Source organism: Simochromis diagramma, unplaced genomic scaffold (genome assembly GCF_900408965.1).
Source record: "Simochromis diagramma unplaced genomic scaffold, fSimDia1.1 OVJJ01000293.1, whole genome shotgun sequence".
Lineage (NCBI taxonomy): Eukaryota > Metazoa > Chordata > Actinopteri > Cichliformes > Cichlidae > Simochromis > Simochromis diagramma.
In genome coordinates, this window is record NW_024386801.1 from 7,253,461 (window position 1) to 7,270,558 (window position 17,098).

Consider the following 17,098-nt stretch of genomic DNA (forward strand, 5'->3'; position numbering starts at 1 on the left):
TTTACTCGACTAAGGTGGCCGAACTGGACGAGGTTCAATAAACATATGCATAACCTCGACATACGTGCGCACCAGTCGATGCATACTCATAACCTTTGATCCCTCTGAACTGTAGACTGTTTGTAGGCCAACTTTGTGTCTGTGTGCGCATTTTTAGGCAACAGAAAGGCAAAGTCATCACAATACATGCTGATTAAAATCCATGTTGCACTCTGTATCGTGACTATTAGTGATGGAGTGCTCAGGGAGACCTAACAGATTGCTGGAGCACGTGCTGAGCTGTGTGTGTGTGTGTGTGTGTGTCTCTCTCTCTCTCTGTTTGTTACCATGTGTTTGTTCTTGCTGAGAGTTTTATCCTTATCACACTCTTTCCCACCCCCTCATCTTTCTTTCTATCCTCAGCCCTATGTGGCCCCCTACTGAGTGGCTGGTAGGTGGCTTACACACACACACACACACACACACACACACACACACACACACACACACACACACACACACACACACACACAAAGACAAAAACAGACAGTAAGCCCTCCACAGGCTGCATATAGCTGTAGATCCCTCTCTCTACTCCACACCACGGGGAAGAGAGAAGAAGGGAGTGACAGGAAAAGAAGAAGAGGAAGAGTGTGTGTGTGTGTGTGTGTTGTTGGAGTGGGGTTTCCACTCATTGTGCAGAACAGAATGAGTGGACACCTGTCCTCTGTCAAGCCTCCATCTACCTGTCTGCCACACTGTGGGCTGTAAATCTTTCTTTCTGGCATGTGGGTGAAAACTGAGTCAGTGCAACCAGCTGAATGCTGCTGAACAAGAGTGAAACTTCCATCTCAGAGGAATAATTAAGATGCTTCATAAAATATTAAAAATTATTCAAAGTGCATTTAAAAATTTTTGGCTGTTTTATTTTTTATTTTTTGCCCATTCGATGTTATTTTTCTCTTTGTGTGTGCCTATTTTTGTGTGTGACACTGGCAGGGAAAGAGACAGCAGAGTGGAGGCAGTAGATAAGATAAGCGTTCTTTATTTCTGACAGAGTCATTTAGCTGTGGATGAAGAGAAGAGAGGAGGAGAAGACGGCGAGGAGAGAGTTATAGTTATGGAGCTGTCGGAGGTTCGGGAGTGTTGAATGAAATGAGGTCCGGAGGAGCAGAGGGAAACAAAGGTGGAGAGAGAGAAAGCGGGAGGCTCCTACATGACCTTGCAGTGAGAGAAACAAACTGAAGAGGAGAACCGGTTTCCTCTAAATCATGTGTTGTGCTGTGTTTTCCCCTCTTACTGTTACTCAATTAACATGTCAGCCTACATGCCAGTTGCTGAATCTCCCTTCTCCTCGGCCCACATCCCTGAATCACTTTCCCTTTCTCTTTTATTTCAGTGACTAAGGGGTGCACCTGTGTTTTAGTGCTCAACTGCATCACACTCACACAGTGTGTCACACACACTCATACACACTACTGGAAAATGTTTCTTTGTCATATATTTGCTTGTACTGAGGCATCAAACTGTCAGAGGCCTCCTGTCATTTCAGCTATTTGCTTCTTTCCCCTCCTGTTACTCATATGAAGAAAAGTATTTATTTTCATTTATCAAAGCCTTTTACCCCAGAGAGAGAAAAAACTGCAGCGTCTGCAATACTGTGTGTGTGAGTGTGTGTATATGTGCACATGTGCATGTGTGTCAGGGGGTTGTGGAGCAATGCTGGAGGTTATTATGAAGAGACTGAAATGCGACAGGAGATTCCTCTGATTGGGAATAAAACACCATCTTATCTATTTAAATAAACCCCACTGCGACCTCATTTGCACACACTCACACACACTAAAAATAAAGGGGCATATACGGAACGACACAGGAACGTAAAAGGCATCCACTGAAGCATACACAAACGCGCACAAAAGTGCAGAAGCTGGCAAATCTATGCATGTAAACAAACACAGGAGCAAATTCACAAAGGGATTTGTAGTAATTAAATTGCAATGATCGCCCTATTTTAGCTTTCACTTTGAAGATGAAAATATAGTGTTCGAGCAGAGACGTGAAGAAAAACAGTCCTAATAGAACATGAAACGAACATCTAATTATTCAAAGGAGATTAGTTACTATAGGAATAACACAACAAAAATAAGATAAACAAATAAAAAGGTTTAATGCAAACACTCTGCAGAATAACGCAGAAGAGTGCTTCAGAGCTCCGCGAATGAACCTAAAGTTTGACCATTTGTGAGCTAGGCTCTGACGTGAACCTGCTGACCTTTGACCTCTGGCTGACGAGAGGCACAGAACATGCATTTAACTTGTGACAGTGTAGGTTCTTTAATAAACAGCATGCATCGCTGCAGAAATGGGCGACTGCATGTGTATGTCACCAAAACACGAGTCATCTGAAAGGAGAGCTGTGTGCATGTGCGCACGTGTGTGTGTGCGCGTGTGTGTGTGTGTGTGCGTGCACATATTTGACAGTGAATATGGAGAGGAGGAACAGTGATGTATGTTGGGTCTGCCGTTTGAGACTGCAGATGTTCACCCCAGGTGGTCTGACGCTAATAACGTTCCACTCTTTACAAGCCCTTTAATTCACTCGAGATAAAACCACCTAAAATATACAGTATAGGATACACTGCTGCACCTATCCGGATCAGGGAAACACGGTCAGAGATGCAAGTTTGAACTTCCCTTACATTCATTTATTTCTTTATTACGCACTGATTATGAATAAAGCGCCTCTAAGACTTCACACGGAGGTATATAAGAGGTAAATAACTTCTGAGAAGACAAAGAGGTCACTAGCACTTTCACATAGTAGCGTTTGAATGTAAAAAGAGGGCAGTGGAGAGGTGGTGGTTTATATAGGTAGGACAATATGTTCAAACGTGCCAAAAGTGAGCGTGCTTGTGCCTCTCTAGCCCGTTGGCTCCTCCTTCCCTTGCGTCTCCTCCCCTTTTTGTACTCAAATGTGTCTCAACCTTGAACCAGAGCAGATGAGGAAGGCGAAGAGAGTGAGAAAGAGGTCAGCACTCTTCCTATGTCACACGAGCATGCTCGAGTGTGTGTGCGTGCGCGCGCGTGTGTGGATTTATATGTATATGATGTGAAATGTGGAGGATGTTGATGTTTAAAGCACAAGAAATCCCCTGCACATGCTAATCCTTCCACCTACGTCATTTTATTAATATATATTTGAAAACACACACACACACAAACATTATGGTATAAAATCACGGTAATATAAACATATTAAAAGGCATTTCTGCCAAAACTAGAAAACAAGTCAGAGAGAATGAAGCGACTCACATATCTGTCCTCTGCTTTGGAAGATTTTAGTATGCTTCACAGTCTTTGGCAATACTTTACTTACTGCACAAGTACAAACACACGCACACCCCCAAACACACACTCAGTGTTGACTTTGTATTCTGGTACAGTTAATGTGTACACAGATTATTTTTCTCCCCAGAAGAGCTACTTTTGTCGCAGGAACCAGCTTTCAGAATCACTCTACTGGTAAAGCCACAGACAGCAGGGCCCTCCCTGCCTCTGTTGAATGCAGCGTTAACACATACACACAAACGCACACTATACCATAGAGGTCTTTCTGCACAGTACACAAACAGGCAGTTGATTTGAAAAAGTTGTAACTCTTTAAACAACAAAAACATAGTCACACACTCACACACAGCAACTGCTGAATCCTAATCTTCTGCTGCAACACTCACTCTGTGGCAGGAAACCTGACTGACTCAACTGACTCTCAATGGTCACATTGTAAAGACTTTAGCCAGTTAGCGATTGCTGTCTTTAATGAATGAGAGCTCCGACTGTCGGCAGAGAAACCACAGCTTGTCTCCTCTCTTCTTCTCCTCTCCCGTCTTCAGCCCATTAAAAGAGGGCTGTTTCTTCTTTTATTTTGTTTTGTCATGAATCTTTAATCAGCCTTTTCAAGTGAGTGCGCAGGCTGACTGTCAGCATAGCGCTGACCCTTGCTGCTGAAACACACTTTCTGATGTAACTTATACAGATGCTACGCAGCTTAGAGCACCTTCACATCCAGGAACAGACCTAAGCTTGAGCTTATGTGCTCAATTTCTATAAGGTGAGGTCACAAAGATGTAAAAATCAAAGCATGCCAAAGTTTTAACTATAAGAGAATTTCCACTCATGCGCTGACAACAATAAAGCATGCTGTAGTATAGTTTGGTATCTGGAGTAGCTAGTCTCCTGCTTAGGCTGGGAAGAAATCCATCAGCAGTGAACGAAATGGGTGAACTGACAGTTCTGCGTTCGTGCTCTCTGAATCTCTTTCTCTGTCATGACACTATTGCATTTGCTCGTGCAGGCATGCACACAGCTGCACACATGAACACAAATAAATAAAGCAGTGCAGTCAGGTCAGAATTACAGTAAACCCCACAAACAACTACCATCTGCCTCTTTGTCTCTGCCTGTATGAGTCAATGAGCCTCACTGGCAAGAGTTTATACAACGCCCGAACACAAAAACATTCAACGCTGTTAAAGAAATGAAAGAGGAAAATCTCTGTGAAGTGGTACAGGCGATCCATTATTCCTCTCCCTCTCTCTTATCACTCTCTTGTTTCCGCTTTACCCAACTCTGTCCCTCCTTCGCTCGCTGTAAATGAGTGATTTATCAGCCTTAATTGCTGGCAGTGGTTCGTGTGGTCATGTGACCACAACATGACAGCATGTGATAAATACACCCTTAAGATTAGGCCCTGCGTTGCAAACAGAAACATGCACTGCTTGCATTGCATCTAGAGAGGGACAGAGTGTGTTTTGATAGTGACAAAAATAGAAATGGTCTAATAAAAGCACCACTTAACAATAAATAAATAAATATATTTTAAAAAAACCCTAAATCTTTGCTCCTCTTTTGCTTTAAAATGCCATAATAAAAGACATTTATCAAAGTGATACAAAGGGCAAAAGGGAAATTTGTGCAATCAGCATTGACAGCCCACACATCTTTATTGTTTTAAAGTGTTTCATTGTGGCCACCCATCAACACTAGGTGAATACACACACACACACACACAGCCTAGAGTTGAATCTGTCACTCCAGTTTGCATGTGTGTCATCCTCACAGCGCTCAGCTGCAAGATGCTGACTGAAGGGTCTGCAGCGCTCTGTCCATGCATCTTATTGTTACATGAAGCTAGTTCCCAACCACTGACCTTTTTATTCACTGCACTATACATTGTTAAAATAATGTATGAGGTGTCTAAGCCACAGCCACTTCATGGTGTGTGCATGTGTGTATGTGTGTCTGTGTGTGTGCTCAGCTTAAACCGATTTTGGGGGGAAAACATTTAAGATAAACATATCAAATACATGCGAATAATTTTGCACGTTAAAGCTTTTCTGGCTCATGTGTTTGGTTGATGTCTCTTTGCTTTTTGTTTATAAATCAGGTGTAAAACACCTTTATGCCATGCCTGTGTTGTGTGTTTTTCCAAAAGTGAAGTTATGCATCATAAATTGCGAAACTGGAAATGTAATGATAAAAATAATTATAAAGAATAAAGGACGGCAAAAAAAAAAAGGAAAAAAATGGACAGACATCAGGATAAAAGTAAAACATGACTAGATTCATCTTTAACCTTTTATTCTAACCTAATTTTACTATTCTAATCCCCCCCCACCCTTCTGTTCTCAGGAGCAAACCAGGTACAGCTAACAAAGGTTCAACTGACACTGAGGTGTATAGCTGTATGTCAAGAGAACAATCATGAAAACAAACAGTACAGATCAATCCATTAATAATGGGAATTGAGAGAGCAAGAGGGGATATAAAAAGATACAGTTTAAAACTCATCGGTACCAACTACTAAAGCTAGAAACCATTTTTGGGGGTCTTTTCTAAAAAAGAAAATTAAAAAAAAATTACTACTTAATTATTCTGCTTTGTTGTCTCTGAATACACATAAATACAGTTTAATCCAGATCATTGTGCTCCAGATGGAGCTTTCCCACCATATTGCAAAAAAATCAGTAACACTGAAAGAGAAAATAAGAAATGCAAATAATAAATAGAGATGAATGAAGCCAATCTTCCTTACTGATTGACTGACCAACTATCTGCTTCCAATATGTCAAACATTTGACTTTGCCGGAGCTGTGCTTATAACAGGACAAGCTGATTTTACAGTTTGGACAACAACAGAGGCGCCTATTGAGAAACCGAGTGTGTGCGCTTGCTTGACTTTGCACCATTTGTGTGTATGGTATATTTTTGCAGGTTTGCATATTGCGTCTATGAATGCCTGTGTGTAAACAGGTAAAGGGGGGGAAGGGAGGGACAGCACTGACTCCAGCACCTCTGCACCTTCCCTCCCACCTCCTTATTTATTTGTCTGTATTAGTTAGCTCCTTCTCAGCACTTAAAATTAATGTCATCCAGCAGAAAATAGAGGCTGAAAGCTAAAATTCAGCACTTTCGCAGCAGCCTGGTTATTTATCAAGCTAACAAGGAGAAGATGCATCCCGTTTCAGCCGGGCCCAGGAAATATGTGCCATTAAAGCCCAGAGCTAATGTTTGAGAGCCAGGGAATAAAAGTGAAGGTGTCAGGGAGAGGGGATGGACGGCATCGCCAGCAATATGGATGCAGAAAGACCAGCAGACACATTTATATAAGCGACAATAGATACACTCAAGTGGAAGCATGAGAAGCAGGAGGAGACGCACACACAAGTGTACCAGCGGCGTATCCACAAGACATATTCTGCATGTTCTCGATGTGTGTATATGAAGTGCTGATTTGCTGATGGCTATAAAAATGATCCTTTAGGGGATACAGAAGACACAGTTTGGAGCTTTGAATAAATCATGTGTTGCCAAAATGAGCTTAGCACTAATTTTCTCATTAAAAGAAGAGTGTTGAACACGTCCTGAGGATTGTTAGTATTGTGCTGTGTTAACATAGCATCAGGAGCTAACGCCTAAGCGTTGGAATTCAATTAGACACTGCGTGCAGTGCTAAGCAGCTAACACTGGGTAGTCACCGCAGGGAAGAAAGGGAGAGGACGGTGATGCGAGGGGAGTGTGGAAGGTGTGTGTGTAAGGAAAAGGAGGCTGCGGGCAAGAGGAAGGCCCTGGGCTGCTGGCTGCGGTGATTCAGGGGAATACATTATATCACACTAACCTCCGGCTCATCGCAAGTTCCACTCTCAATCATGCTGTGAACACACAGTAACAACCAGAGGACAACAGTGGCTCTGAGGCTCAAACACAAACACACACATGCGTGCAGCAGTAACAGCTTTACAACTAATTATGTTTGAATAAAACAACACAAATCAGGCTTAAACAGCTGAAACAAAGGAGGAAAAAATTCATATATTAATGTTAGTTGAAAAGAAAAGTGGCTTGATGTTCAGAGGTTTGGCTCGGGGGTGAAACTTTATCCTGATCAAGTAGCATCTAATCTGTGGCTTAGAAATAAAAACACGCTTTAGAAAAAACAATCCGAATCTAAAACACGGCTATTCTGTGTTCGTCTTGTGTGTCTTTACAACTGCACGGAGTGAAATTTCTCGTCTTTTTGTTATTTCTAACACCGACCCAGTTCCACTTGGTCCCTTCTCTTTTCAGACCAGGCCTAATAATGAGCATACATCCTGTTCATATCCTCACTGTCATTTGGATTTTCTGGATGGAGCGATGACGTCTGTGTCACTACCGAAACTCTAACACTGTAATGAGTCTCACTATAGGCAGCTAGTAGTTATATATATCCAAGGCAGTGAAGGATAGTGAAGTGTGTCAAACTGTGGATGGAAAAAAAAAAAATCCCGTTTGCTGCTGATGACAAATGAGTGCAACACAACTTCAGTGTTTTATAAATGACACTTCCATGTTGGGGCATACAGTGAACTGCACTGTTAATCACCTGAACTTTAAATTAAGTTGTGCTTAATCTAAATTTAAAATTCAATACAGATTTCCTCCAGAATGTTTTCTGAGAAGCTGAAAAAGGTGATTTGATTTGAGGTTTTACTATATGCGCTGCAAAATATTGAATAGTTATCAGGAGATACAACATATCACTTTTTGTGCCCATGTACCGATTTAATTTTTCTCATAAACAGCCAACCTTATTTTATAACCTTACTGGTAATATCCACCATCTTTTGCAAAAGCTTTTCGGGTTTTTACGTATGCACCCCATATGTCCATTTAAAGATGTGCTCACTACCTCACCGTAAACTCGCACCTTAAAGCTTCCGCGTGCACACGTGTCCTTCTTCCTGTGCCATGTCTACAAAAACCTGACCTGCCTGCTGTCAGCCACAGAGGCACCTTGCCCCTATGCGCCCCCTCCCCCCCCTGAGTGGCTGACTCACCCCTTCACCATGAGGAGAAGGCGAGCCGGAGTGAGCGGGAAGAGGAGAGGAGGAGGGATGACGGGGAGAGGGGATAACAGGGGGAAGAAGGAGGAAAAGTGAGGGTTGAAGTGGTGGGAGGGAAGAAACGGCAGAGGCGTGGTGTGTGGGTGGGGGCTCTGAAGCTTACTCTAATGTGCCCTCTCCACTCCCTCTGCCTGTGACCTCAGAGCTCCCGACAGCCAGAAAGTGCTGAAGCACGCAGGTGTCCTCGCGCTGCAGCCACACACACATGCGCAAACGCAAACACGTGCTCCGCTCACACCAACAGATGCACGAGTCCTGCCTTAGCAGGCTGCATTCTGTCAGCTTTTAACTCTTTCCCCGCCTGCATCCACGCTACGGCCATGCTTTCACATTTAAAAATGTTCACATCGGCCGTTATCAGTCAAGAGCAAAATAACAGGCGGTGATGGAGAGTGTGTCAAAAGCAAAGCTGGCGTGCGCTTCACAATGCTGAGCACATGAAGAAAGTAGAGTGTGCTGCCTGCTGCATGGTAAAATTAGCTGATGCTGATGCGGTAGTTTCCTCTGTCCAGCCTCCTGATTGTACAGGGTAAAACCTGAGGTGTCCAGAGAGTGTCCCGTCCTGTGCATGTGTGTGTGTGTGTGTGTGTCTGTGTGTGTGTGTGTGTGTGAGAGTGGGAGGGGGGGTTAGCATTAGAGAGTTGTATTACAGTGGTGATGAGTCGCCTGGCTGCGAGGCTGATACCTCAGCAGCACCCAGCATTGACCAGGCCTTTAAATAAAGCCTTCGATCCTCCAGCAGCAGAGAAGGTCACCGCCTTCCTCTGGTTTCCCTGCCTGTCTGTCTGCATCCACGACCAGGAGCCCTCCCGCCATGCGTTCCTCCCTTACCTCGCCTCCTAACCTCCTTCTGTCCTCTCGTCCCGGCGTGTGTGTCTGCATTCAAAAGCAGGCGCCACACTTTCCACAGTTTCTTACCTTCAGTCTTAAGTTTTTCTCAGTTCCTTTCATCCATCCTTCCTTTTTTTTGCTTTTATAGCCTCTGTTTTCCTACTACAAGTGTCACAGTATAAAATCTAGTCTTCGCTATCCCTCACTCACTCCATCAATCCCACATCCCTCCATCTGTGTATCTGCCAGAAATAAAACAAAACAAAACAAAAAAATACTGTATAGTGTCTGTCTCTGCAGAGTGAGCAGAGGGGGACACAGGAAGTCAGGGGGTCAAGACAGAGGTGAAAGGTTTTGGTCTCATCCCATGAGTTCGGTGCATGTCACCCCTCCGTCATTCAAGCAGCACTGTCAGAGCCCCAACACAGTGATGCCAAACATCGCATGCAATGGATGCTGTGAGAGAGTGATGAGTTTGGTTGTGAAGTGAGAAATAATGATAATCAGCAGGTGTCTGCTTTCCTTGTTAAAGCAAATCATTTTACCTAATATCTGATGCAAAGATGAACCTTTTAGATGAACTGAAATGTTGATTATCAAAATACTGATCAGAGCTAAAGATTTGAAGTTTCAATAGTTTTTATCAGGAGATCCTGTCTGTATTTAAAGTGCTTCAATTAAGAGCACAAAGCAGGTAACAGAAATATTATAGTAGCTTTCAACTTTTCTACTTCTCTACAATAATGTAATAAAACATAAAGAGCTTTCAGGAGTTAAAACAATGCATAAGCAGCTCTCTAGTATGGTTGTTGTTTATAATTAATGTTTTACTTGATGCATTTCTTTTCATTTTAAATCTATTTTGTTTTGTGCTGAAACCTGCGAGTAAAGGAGATTAATCCTGAGACCTTTTTGTATAACTCTAGAATTTGGACAATAAAATATAAAAAAACTAATTATTGCTGCGGATATTTAATGGCGACTGAAAGCTGTATCATTAAAATCTTAGTAAGAACATGGTCTGTATTTAGTTTGTATCTGCAGGAGGATTTAGTCTCCAGTGCCACCAATCATTAAAATTTTAATTTAAATTTTATTTTCACCTTGCATCAAAAACAGCAAAAAATGTTTTAAAGATGTTGTTTTTGTTGAAAGTGTCAAAGATGAGCATCAAATTACCTCAGACTCCAGGGTGGCGGGGCCGAGAGGGCACAGCTCTCTATCACAGATGGAGGAATTTTCTTGACGTCCTGCAACAAACAAAACAGGATGAAACATTAACACACTTTTTTGATGAAACAGAAGTGCACACTGGTGTAAACACAACGTATATCTGACATTAAGTAATGGCTATCTGGTTCCCAAAACTGGCAATGACTGTAAAAGTCAGGGGTAATTTCAGTCGGCTTAGAAAACTGGTAATGCTGTGACTGAATAATGAATATGAAGTGCTCGTACAGTTCCCCAAAACCAACCTGTTATGTTACTAAAATAATATCAAGTGATTCTGAGCTAATTTTTATTCATATTCATTTTTTTTATTTGTATTTAATGTGTTAAATGCAGGGATATTTTGATCAGTTAAACATCAGGAGTAGATTTGAATAAAAGGTTTAAATTCAAGCAGTTTTTATCCAGCTCGTTTACTAAACCATGGATACAGACCGATGCATTCAAATATGCTGACAATGAGACGTAACTTAATTATTTTAATAACATACACAAAAAAAACTGTATGCACAGAACAGTTTAATACAAAAAGGAAATCACTGCAGTTCACATTGTTATAATATTTTTCAAACTATTTTGTAATCTCCTATAATTTAATTTCTACTCCATTGTTCATAAAACTATCCAAATTTAGGCTTCTTTTTTTGCAAATAATTTCATTAGAATATAATTAGATGTATCATAAATGATAAAATCCTACATTAGGTCATGCTTACATTCATCAGTGTTTATAGGTGTCCCACAGCAGGGTATTTGCATATTTTTGCAAACATATGCATGCATGATCTGCACACCTGTGGACATTATATGAAGACACGGCAGCGATGAGGGTGAATAAAGGAAACCTGAGTAATGAATCACACTAAAAAAAATTTAAAAAAACTTTTTGCTTCTGAGAGTGAGAAACGAGGCAAAAGAAGGATGTTTAATGCCCCTCAATCCATCTTTAAGCAACAATGAAAGCCATTCATTTCCCTGTAATCCGATTCACACTGGCACCAAATGAACTCTGACGCGTTCGGGTATGAAGCAGCTCCCAGTTACAGACCTGCAGCACAGAGAAGACCTTAAAAAGCACCAAAGTATGGAGAGACTCCCAGATGTACAGCAGTTTAAATAAACTGCTGTACATCTGGGTGAATCTGCAAAGAACTGCATGCACCTGTTCATGAAAGTAAACACAGAGCTGGTTAGGCACAGGGTCAGAAACACGTAGACACATAGCGTCGACATGCACGTCCACTTTCCAACTCAAACAGACACGCACTGACACACACATGCAAACAGGGCTTTGTACAGGGGAGGTCCATGTGCAGAAGGCAACACACATAGCGGCAACGTGTGGGGTCAAGGCCTTTCCCAGGTACAAATGAAAGGGAAAGCAGAGAGTTTGGAAGAGCTGAAAACACTGTCGGTCACCTTGCTTGGCAAAGAGATCAATGTCTGCTGGACTGACAGGGAGAGAGAGACAGACAGAGAAGTGGCTGCAGCAGAAGGGTAAATCACCTCTTGCTTCATTGAGATGCAGGTAAAACACACAGGGGTCGGGCTCGGCTCCAGCTCCACCCTGCATAAAACAAACTCATGCATAGCCAGACCTAAACATGCACACAGACAGCTTCTCACACACCCACCCACACAGTCGCATAATGCACTCACTTGTCAAACACCCCCCCTCCCCGAAACCACGTTCGCCGCGGTCCAAAACACACCACTTCACTGACTCTGTGCCCTGAAACTCAACTCACTGTTGAAAACATCAACACAGCCTCAGTTATGTTTATCTGCAAGTCAGAATATTGTGATCCCCTATAATTAAATCATAATTAGCTTTCATCTATTGCCCTTTAGTTATGCATTCTGAGGACAGCTTCCTCCACAAGCAAATGCAAATCTACTCCAGTGTCTATAAGCACATTCTTTTGCATCTCTGCATTTAAAGCTGTCTCAATTTAACGCGCAACACTGTAGATTTGGATCCACACAATCACATTTCAATCACTCTGCCCATGATTGTATTTGGCCTGTGGAAAAAAAAATACAAGCATGCAAAGCCAATCAGAAACATTCACAGGAAACACCACCAACGTTTTACGGCCGTTGCTTTTTTACCACATGCATAGCCGTGACAGGACGGACAAGTTAAATTATTAAGCTTTTTAAATAAATGACATAACTCAGGACACTGCGAGAGGGTGAGAGAGGAAGAGAAGCTCGGGCACTGCGGGTCTAGATGATGGACGGACCACAGAGGAGCATAAAGGCAGCCGATTTAAATCACTTTAAATGTAAATGTTTATCGTGTGGAGTGATGCAGATGCGGAATGAGTAGGAGAGATTGAAATTGTTTCCTCTTGTGAATGCGAAAATGTTTTTAACCCTTTTCAGGGGTTTGCCACGCTTGGGAAGGAAGCGTTCGCAGGGGAATGACAGAGAATGAACGTGCACACGTAAAAACTGCCGTGTTGCTGTGCTGAATGAATGAGACATGCAGAGACATGCAATCCTAACATTATTTTAGTAAAAGAGCAGCTTTTTTGTTTGTTTTAAGTCAGTGGTTGGTGATAGCTCTGAATGAAATGATAACATATATTTTTACATTATGAAAAACAAACACAGGTACAACTGTAAAGATCTACTGCAAGGGCTTGAACTTTAACTGTGTTGCTCTTAAATTAATTGCAATTGTATTTTACTATAAAAAAAGATTAAATGCATAGCTTCTTATTTTTAGCATTGCACAATGAAGACTACAAATATCTGAATTTCATGACACAACGACTCATTCTTACAGATTTACCACCCTCCCTTAAAGCATACATACACGCTTCCGCAACAAGGTCACATAAAAGACAATGCAGGCAGGTTATTGAGCACTCACACGAACAGACACTAACCACTGTGCATATCCTTTTGTCCTATTAATTCTGAGACATTAAAGCAAAGTACATGATGATGATTTAAATGTCAATACTGATAAATTTCAGAGTGATTTCCCATAGTTGACCTGAAAGAGAGTCCAATATTGTGACAGCAGACAACTACATTATCTTTAATAACCTAATCATTGGACAGACTGCAAATGATCACAGTGAAGAAGTCAATATGCTGGGCCAGAGAACAGAATTACAGTTCATACTGATAAGATTAATAACGTGGAGTGTCTATATGGTGCGTGTACACACTTTTTCATGCTGTGCAAATAACAGAGGAAGCAAAACACAGCGAAAGAAGCAGTGATTACGGCTGCTGAGAAGTGAGAAGGAAGCCCTGAATTGTTGTTTCCTGTGCATTCTGTCCTCCTCCAAAACAGGAAGTGAATCAGTACTACTAAATCCCGCAGCCCCTCGGTGTGTCTAGAGGTCAAAACACACCCACAAACAACCGGCATCCCACACAATTTCCACAGCCCTACAACGATCAGCAATTTTCCGTTTTATCCTTCTTACGCATTGATGCCGGAGCACAAACCCTAGAAGCCTGCGAACCGTGACACAGAAGCGGCCCTCGATCTGCTACTTAACAAATTCACAAAACTGTTGTTGTACAAACAGGTAGAGCCGTCCTGAGCAAAGTCCAGAGGAAACCTCGCTAATCCTATCAGGCTCACATAAGAAAGGGGTGACATGAAAGAAGTATAGTATCTCCAGTTCTAGGTTATAACACAAATGTAATTAAATAGCACACTATATTGACCTAATCAGATAGGAGGGCCATAAATTAGTGGACACATGCTCACTAAAAGGCCGTCTCCTCTCAGCTAGGATGCATCTCTGATCGTTTATCATCTGAAAGGAGCAGGAAGGCAGCCAGCATATCTCTCTCTCTCTCCTCCCTCTCCTCTGTATTGCTCTCTCTCTCTCTCTCCTCCTTGGGCCCCATCCCTGTCTCTCACTCTCTTTTAATCACAGAGAAAATCCTTCCTTCAGGCATGAGTGGATCATGCTTTGCCATCTTGTCCCTCACTCCAGGCTTTCATGGAATCCATATGAGCCAGGTGACAGTGTCACTGTTGTACAAGTGAGACTTAGAACCAAATACACAGTCCACAGTCTTTGTTTTCAGCCCGACACTGAAACATTCACCACTGTGGTGCATTTTAAGGTTTCCACGAGATGGACACTTTTCCTAGTCTGCACACACTCTGTCAAAAGGTCCCTCAGAGGGACAACCCAGTAGCACTTCTCTACATACACCCATGCGCAAACACACACACACACACATGCACACACACACACAACCACAAAGATTTCCAGCAGCATGCATTGTAGTGACCTTGTATGGGAGCCTGAACCAGACCCCATGCAGCTTTTATAGCAGCCATACTCCTCTTAGGGATGCACCGACTTCATCGGGAAGGAAAGGCGTCCCAGGCCACATTTGCCGGCAGGTTGGAGGGCTACAAGACCTGTCACTCGCTAGCAAATCAAATTACCCCCCGAGTGTCTCCTGTGCCTTTAAATTCAATCTTTTCAGCATTTTTATGTCATAAGTCGAAGGATTTTTTTTTCAGTGAAATGAAAGTGAGGCATTTCAAAAAAAATTGTTTGGTTAAAAATATGAGGCGTGATTTGATTTCCAAAAAGAAAAGAAAAAATATGCAAAACTGCGGAATTATTGTGGACTGGCAAATGACACGTCAGAGAAAAAAAAAAATTGCGACATGTTTGTGTTCAATCGCACACTTGCCTGCACACACGACTAAATGCATCACGTTTGCCACGCAGCGCTTTATCTGCGGTCGATCTGAATTAAAACCCTTCCACAGGCAATGTTCAACAAGTGCACATGTACCGAGTGAAAAGTGCAAGTTTACTCTAAAATCAATCATTAACTGAGCGTTTGCAGGTGACCTGCAGCACAGATATCAGGCCACAGGGCGAAAAACGAAAAATTATATAAGAAAAACTGAGCGCTATTTTTTCATTTTCACACACGCTTAAAAAGAACAAGAAGATTTTGTCTTTAAATACGCAACAGGTGAAGGCCGTCATTTTTTTCTAAAAAAAAAAAAAAAAAAAAAAAGCAAAGAAAAAAAGCAAAAAAAGCAAAAGCCATTAAAAGAAACCCCTTAAAATTATTTGCCAAGATAATTTAAAATAATAAAAATTAAAAAAGATAAAACCGCATTTAAAGGAAAACACATGGATAAACTGCACCAGATCACAAAGTTGGAATATACGCAGTCTACTTGATGTTTGGGAGCTGCGATAATTACACGGCTTCCAAGCAAACAACACGTTTATGAACGAGATGCTTTTGTTATTGCAATCCCGCAGAGGAAATTCGGATTCGTTACAAGCCTCAGTGTGTGGCGTCGCCTCAAAGACACAGAGACAAACAAGCAGTAAAACTGAACAGAACAAAAACGAACATCATCAGGAAGGTGCATTTGTTTCCATTCATGGAGGTTTATTGACGAATGGTAACATTAGATTCAGCTTTTTAAAGTGAACAGGGCGTGTGCCTTTTACCTGTCCTGTTCAGTTTCTAACTGAACAGATAATCAGGGCGTCACAAAAAGACGAATGGCTGCTTGATGCTTTTCCTTAAATATTCTGCAACACCGGGGGAACCTTAAACTTCAATTTCCAAACAGTTCACAGTGTGTTTATCAGAAAATAAAGAGGAAAAAAGACCCATAGGGCTCCGAGTGAACTTAATCAGCCTCCTTAAATGAAAGGAAAACACATGAACAGTGAACTTCTACAAGACAAAGATCATTTGTTGCATAAAGTAGCCCGTCCTCCACATATTTTCAGGAAATCTGCTTTGTTTTTATCTTCAGCTCCACTTGTTGATCGCAATAATTTTAGTGCTAGTGTTGGAAATTTTATAATTATTGCTTATAGTAAATATGCAGATGCTGCTCATCTTGATGCCATATTGCCTAACAGAAAAAATCAATACTGAGCACATTGTTGCTTTACATGAAGTCCCCTTTCACTCCCCCCCCCCACACACAAGGCTCCAAAAGAAGCCAATAAAATGTTGAAAGGGTCGAAAACGCGGTGAACTTTCATTAAAGAAAAGAGGCGCATAAATAGCCCTGTTCACTTGTTTTACATATTAAAAAAAAATCAAAATGATAGTGAAACTGAGCAATGCAGTCACGGTATAATACAATTATACACAAGTTCACAAAAAGGTAGAATAAAAAAAAACAACCAAAAACAGAAAAAGAAGAAAAAACAAACAAACAATCCGTACATGACCAGCATGCATGGCTTCATTTAACTCACACAAGTCTCTCCAAACTTTGGCGCAGTTTGGATATTTTTCATCAGACAGGATGAATGACATGAAAATGAAGTAAAGCATATTAAAACAGAGTGACTTTAAACAACCAAACAAAATCAAAATCACATCAAATAAAGCTGTTGAGTCTGAAAAGTTCTTTGTTTTAATTCACAAAACAAATATGGGTGTAAAGGGAACAGGATGGATGAGGCGCAGGAGGAAGGCTATGCGATGGGTCGCAGCAGGATGGTAAGTTTATGCAGTGTCTATAAAGGCAAACATCACAAAGTGGAGAAAAATCCTTTTAAAAAATTGTATGGGTACTGTATTTTTATCCAGAGTCCTTTCCTAATTTGTATTCTTTAGAAAGT

At 41.6% G+C, this 17,098-nt stretch overlaps 1 protein-coding gene across 4 annotated transcripts in view; it reads right to left on the bottom strand.

The window, feature by feature from the left end:
• Nucleotides 1–17,098, bottom strand: part of mafb (v-maf avian musculoaponeurotic fibrosarcoma oncogene homolog b (paralog b)) — a 59,246-nt gene that overhangs the window by 26,826 nt on the left and 15,322 nt on the right. For 2 of the 4 annotated variants that reach the window (XM_040025447.1, XM_040025448.1), the window contains exon 2: nucleotides 10,437–10,507. In XM_040025447.1, coding sequence (XP_039881381.1) covers nucleotides 10,480–10,507 — 28 coding nt within the window. In that variant the 3' untranslated portion in view covers nucleotides 10,437–10,479. Of the gene's footprint in view, nucleotides 1–10,436; nucleotides 10,508–15,556; nucleotides 16,994–17,098 lie in introns of those variants that run through there. The other 2 variants (XM_040025449.1, XM_040025445.1) reach the window with 1 other exon arrangement.